The 6,178-nt window shown below is 37.5% G+C and overlaps 1 protein-coding gene across 1 annotated transcript; it reads right to left on the minus strand.

The window, feature by feature from the left end:
• Nucleotides 1–1,534: 1,534 nt before the first annotated feature.
• LOC7493954 (ATP sulfurylase 2) lies at nucleotides 1,535–5,726 on the minus strand. The gene is made up of 5 exons (XM_002307673.4): nucleotides 4,917–5,726; nucleotides 3,711–4,116; nucleotides 3,294–3,554; nucleotides 2,550–2,636; nucleotides 1,535–1,954 (listed from the first exon to the last, which is right to left on the minus strand). Exons 1-5 carry the CDS (start codon nucleotides 5,474–5,476, stop codon nucleotides 1,823–1,825), a joined length of 1,446 nt encoding a protein of 481 aa, XP_002307709.2. The 5' UTR covers nucleotides 5,477–5,726; the 3' UTR covers nucleotides 1,535–1,822.
• Nucleotides 5,727–6,178: the final 452 nt, after the last annotated feature.

Consider the following 6,178-nt stretch of genomic DNA (forward strand, 5'->3'; position numbering starts at 1 on the left):
GTAAACAACTTTTAGATAGCAGAAACCCAGCATTTAAGAACAAAATCGGTCCTCCTATTACTATTACTACTACTACTATTACTACTAGACTAGAGTACTAGCTTTCTTCTTATATGCTAGGCATGGTTATTAAATTCACCTACATATAGAGAGTACATAAATTTGACATTGTATTGATTTGAAGTAATCTATTTTTTCAAACTATTTTAAATATTAACTATATCAAATTTAGATCATCAAGTCATTGATTCACAACTTGGTTTTTTTTTGCCAAACTAATATAAAATATGATGGAGTCAACTTCAAAGAATTTTTTTATTGTTTTGTCTAAAAAAAATATTGTTTTAGAATTATCTCAAGTTGATTCAACAACTTAATGATCTAAATTTTTAATGGATTAGATCTCGAATTGAGTTTGATAACTATATTATTAGTTATCGCAAACTGATAACAGAAAACAACGAGTACTAAAATCCAAATAATTTGTCAAAATTAATAGACCTGATCAAAATTATAGTGATAATGTTATATTACATCCTAAAGTTCTTTTAAGATATTGATGAGGTCTCCAATGAGAATTTGTACGCGTGAGATGATAAAGTACCGGAACATTATTTTGAAACTGGACCCTAACCAGACAGGATCAGAGGGCTAACCACGCGTGCTAGGCCCAGGTCCAGTGCCTACCGAACCAGAAGAACCCAACATGCAGTGAAACTGGACCCTCCAGACCATTATTTTGAAGAGAGCACGAAACTATCCATAACAAATTCGAGACCTAGCAGTTGCAGAAACTCCAACGACGAGACATCAGAAATATCTTGCTCTAGGATAGTATAAACTATAATATAAAATGGCAGGAACGGAAGAATCATGAGAGAATAAGCTGTTAGAAGGCATGAAAGGGCCCACCATATGCAATGTTTCGACTGTGGGAACGGACATTTGCATCAGGCAGTGTCTCTAAAATGCAAACCCTGTAGTCAGGAGAACTCTGTCGAACACCAGGCGGCTACATCACTAACTGGGCGGTCAACGACTAGTTCATTGCTGTAAAAATAACAAGATCACCGTCAACTATCATCATCTTCTAGATTACACAGTTCATCATTTTCAGTTACAAGACAGCCATTTTCCAGATTCATGGTAACCAAAGCCCTAAATGCTGCACAACCGGAAAACAGCTGCAGTTCGCAGCTTCGGCTCTGTCTTGTGTTGATCCTTTCATGCTCCACTCAAATCGTTTTCTTTTCTCTTCTGGATTGGAAGGAGGGCTAATAATCCCTAAGCCACAGAGGCTACAAAAACAAAGAAGAGAGAAACTAGTCCCGTGCATGCCTTCGAGAAAACTGGGAAAGCATCCCGCTGCTGGATGGCACAATGATTGGACTCCCTAAAGGCATGCTCACACGAGCCTGCCCAGGCCGAAGAAGAATCTGTCCACTCAAATCTTTTAAGCTAACACACTGGAAAAAGAGTGCAAGTAACCGAGATACAGCTCACACTGACAATGATACCATCATGAGGCCATCAGTGAATGCAAGAAAACCACCTTGGTTAATTTTATAATAATTGATAGCAGTAAATATTTTTCCCGTGCATAAATAATTGTCTTAAAAATGAATAACAGAACAGAACAACCCAACATTTTTACATTTGTAACAAACATAACCTAGTGAAAAATTCCAAGCTAACCGCCAGGTATCGAAGGGAAGATCTTCAAATCTATTAGCCGCCTCACCAAATTATTGCATTCTGCTGAAACCTATAATAAAAACTCTTTCTTCTCTTCGAGCTATTCGGAAGGTAACAAATCATAGGTTTAAGCAGATACGGCAGCTGGTGTTGCCTCTTCTGCCTGCAACCTCTCATAATATTTGACAAGGACTTCCCAACCACCAGGGCACATAAAACCATCAGGAGGGTTCTCACCAGTTCTTGCGTAAGTCCTCATCTGCAACAAAACGAGTATACCAAATTACATGTAGAAGATTATATCTGGCATGATTGTGTCCATACAGTTTATATACAAAACCTCCAACAACCCAAAAAACTAGGATAAAAAATCTCCTGCGGTCACTTCTTTAATCTGCAAAATCTTCAAGTCACAGGTCCATTTCTCAGAAAATTAGCATGGCGTTCTTTTCTAAACAATCACAGGGAGATTGAGAGAAGTTCCTAAAAGCAAACTTCCACATCTTGAACCAACTTTATGAAAGCTAAGAGACAATGCAATAATTTTTCAATAGAAAGAATCATCTAATGATGCCATATTACTCTCTATCAAATAACACACAATTAGCAGCAATAACGATTTCCTTTCTCTATTCGTAAGAGGATATGCATAAGACCAGTTTTGTTACTGTTGCCATGTTCTTTGTCAATGTCAATTGATCTTTCTGAGTCAAACAACTCATTATAACTGACATACCGAGATTAATTATAGACAGCATGGAGGAATATCAGGGCTTCATACTTTATGAGCAATAGCATTGACTCTTTTACATCCATAGAAACAGAAACAATTATCTACCAGATATTGTTCCTACCTTGGTTCCAGAGATGAAGAGGAAATCTTTGGAACGAGATGGATCAAAAAATGCCATCTTCTTTGCCACAGTATCATATGCTGCCACCTGCACCATTTAATGACAGAAAGATTACTCACTGGCTTCACTGGGGAGATAGCGTCAAAAGGAAGAATGCTTGAACTTCAATTTTCAAACCCAGCAAATGCATTACAAACTCTCAGGTGTAAAGAACAATCAGATTGAGGTTAGATATGAACAGGCATCAAAGTGGAAAACAGTAAACAATGGCACCTTATTTACTAGACCTAGTCCAGTCTCATATGAGCATCCACTCGGTCTGCAAATTGTTTGTCAACCAATCATCTTCTATGCTGTCTTCAAAATGTTTAGTTTCTGGCCCTATTGTGCCTTGCCCAAGTTAGCAATGGCTGCAGTACTTTCTAATTCAATCTTGAGCTTAACTTGTTCCAATTCTAAAACGTACTAGAACATGATCAATTGAACAATTTCCTACTCTTCTATTTCAAGAGAGGTCACTGGTAGTCTTGTATTGAGCATGACCAGCCATCTACCAGGAGATCTTTCATTATTGAAATAAATTCAAAAGGAGCATTTACTTAGTTCATTGTCATATACTGTAGAGTATTAATGCACTAAGATGAAAATAGAAGATGAAGATGTTATTAAAGATGATAGCCAAAAGAGACAAGCAGAGAGGAGAAAAGGAGCTTTGGCAGAGAGGTAAGAGGCTGATAAACCCACCCTAAATGGCAAAATATTCAGCTTTTCCAGGCCTGGAGCCATGCTTAGAACCTTCTTTCCATGATCAGGATCATATAAATCTCTCTTCTCTGTTGGGTGACCCATTCCAGCAGGATCGCGACCTACAATGTAAAAGTTAGCACCTGCATTTATTCGAGCCTTGGCATGCCATTGCACTTCAGTAGGACCAGCATAATGCATAGGTGATGGGAATATAGCAACTATGGTAGTTTCAGGGTCAAGAACTCCATCTTCTAGAACCTGCTCAAAAACAGAACCATGAATGCCCACTACACAGCAAATAGACTCATTTTAGATAGTTGGTCAGAAAAGAAAAGAAAGGATGATCACAGAATGGATGTTATCTCAGATCAGTATTATCTCGTATGATATGTAGAAGAAATTAATGAATGCAACCTTGCTGTGTTGTTCCATCCGAACAGCCAAAGGAACATCATCAGCCTTAGTGAAACCTCCTAAGGGATGAAGCAGTAGAATAGGATTCTTATAACCCATTTCCAAAAGCCGCCTACGTGTATCATTCATCAATAAGGCATGCCCGTTGTGAACAGGATTCCTTAACTGAAATGCAAAAACTGCATCAGCTTGACGTCTATCAAATTCCTTCCTGAGTTGTTGGGGAGAGAGCCTATAGTGATCAAGCCCATCATTGTACTTGATGGGCTTTAGAACTTCTAGATCTCCACCTATGAGCCAGTTACCAGCTGGAGTAATGAATTCCTCAACATATGGCAGTCCAGGTGCAGTTGTCCCCCATGTTCTAGCTATTCTTTCTTCTTTGTTATGCTTGTATATCTCAGTACTGCAATAAAAAATTAAATTTAGAATATTTCTCTCTTGGCTAAGAGAAGAAATTCAAATAACTTGGCAGGTCTGGAGCAACTTGCATAAGTTGAATGCAATTATTAAAAAAAAGGGGCAATGCAGCATGGCTACCCAACAAAGGAAAATCAAAGTACAAAACCAGGAGTCCATTTTCCAGCAGCGTAAAACATACCCTCCCGTGAAATTTCAGTCCATGGGGTTTCTAACATGATGATCATAACCAAGACAGAACCAACAATTAGGTTTGACACACATTGTAAAGCTGGTGGCTTCCCTGAAGCTGTTTTACACAAACATTTTCTTCAAACATGTAAGCAAGAGCATCTAGTGTGCATTTACATGTGCTCTCTAGTCACACATGACAACGGGTGTTCGCACCATCAATAAATTCTGAGTTCCAGACATGGAATTGTCTTCTACTGGAACATCAAGAGTTTAACCGAAACGAAAAGAACTTCCTAGTGCATTGCTTGGCTTCATTTCACTCATAAAGAAACTAGCTTTATCCTTTCCGAAAGTTCAACTATCATAGCTTTTTACTCGAAACCGCCACAGGAGTTATTTAAAATTCCAATCAAAACACACTGCATTTCATTTTCACGTGACTATTAAACAACAGATGGGATTCCCTAATACAAATTCCAGGTTTGACTCTGCTACTTATAAATTTATACGGTTGACCACATTATAGAAATGTGTATTTGCACAATATTCTATTAAAGATTCATTTTTTTAAAAGCTACCACGAATAGATAAAATAAGAACGGGTTAACTAACCTTCGAAGGATAGCAAGCAAATCACCATCAGGACCAACCAGCCCAACATCCTTTGCAGACCCAATATTCTCTTTAGTCTCATCATCAATTGCCAAAACAATAGGAAGCGACATATTAACCACTGTCTCATTTCCCATTCTTAAAGAATTGAAATGCAAACTCTGCAAATACTCATTTTCTCTCATAAACCCTTTCAATGGACTCGCCCATCCTTCACTTATCACATGGACCCACTCTACATCAATCCTTGCCAGCCTCACTTTAGGCAATGACTCTGCTTCCAAAGTCTTTGACCCCCTCTCGCACTCTGGCACTATAACATCCACCACCACTCCACCATCTGGCTCGATCAAGGAACTCTTGATAACTGAACCGGAAACAGAAGCTTGAGACATTCTGGGTTGTTTGTTGTTATATAGAATGGGGATTAGTGCGTTTGAATGGTAGATTGGTTTTGGTCGGACTCCGAGGCTGTAAGCTGGGATTTTTGTGCGGTGTTTTGGGTGGAGATTAAGGTTAATTATGTGAGGAGTTATGGTTAGTTTAATTGTTAGAGACATGATGATGTTCCTTAATGTTTTCTTGTGCTGTTCGATTTTGAGGGATGTTTGTTATGGGAGTAAGGTGGAGAGATCTAAGGGGGGCTCTGAATTTAGCCAACATTTTGGAGAGGAGAGGAACAAAAATGCGATTCAACTGTTAAAGAGATCCACACGTTGGCTCTTCTTACTTTCTGTGGATGGTACCTGGTTGCTGGTCTCCGTTTTGGTTGGGGACCAAAGCTTGGGCAGGAGTGGCAGGAGTGATGGGCTCTAAAAGTTATGGGAAATTAATAAAAGAAAGCAACCAGGCAATGGTTGTCTACTAGCCACTGGTTAAGGGAGTGCAATTACTGTTCGTTAAATTTTGTTTTTTAAAATATTTTTTAAAATTATATTAAAATTATATTTTTTAATCTTTTATATGGAATATCAAAATAGTACAAATTTTTTTAAAAATAACTCAATTTTTTTTAAAATGTGGTTGGACCACAATACCAAACACCATTATTAGGGTGTTTAGCATGACTTTGCTCATGCTTTTTTAAAATGTTTTTGATTTAAAAATGACTTTAAAAATTAGTTTTTTTTGCAATTAATTCTTTAATAAATTTAATTAAATCTTGAAATTTTTTAATTAAATTCTTAAACACATAATTTTGAGTTTTTTTTTAAATTGAATTTTGTTTTACCAATAAAATCCTTATTAGTCAAAAATAAAAT

Source organism: Populus trichocarpa, chromosome 5 (assembly GCF_000002775.5).
Source record: "Populus trichocarpa isolate Nisqually-1 chromosome 5, P.trichocarpa_v4.1, whole genome shotgun sequence".
Classification (NCBI taxonomy): domain Eukaryota; kingdom Viridiplantae; phylum Streptophyta; class Magnoliopsida; order Malpighiales; family Salicaceae; genus Populus; species Populus trichocarpa.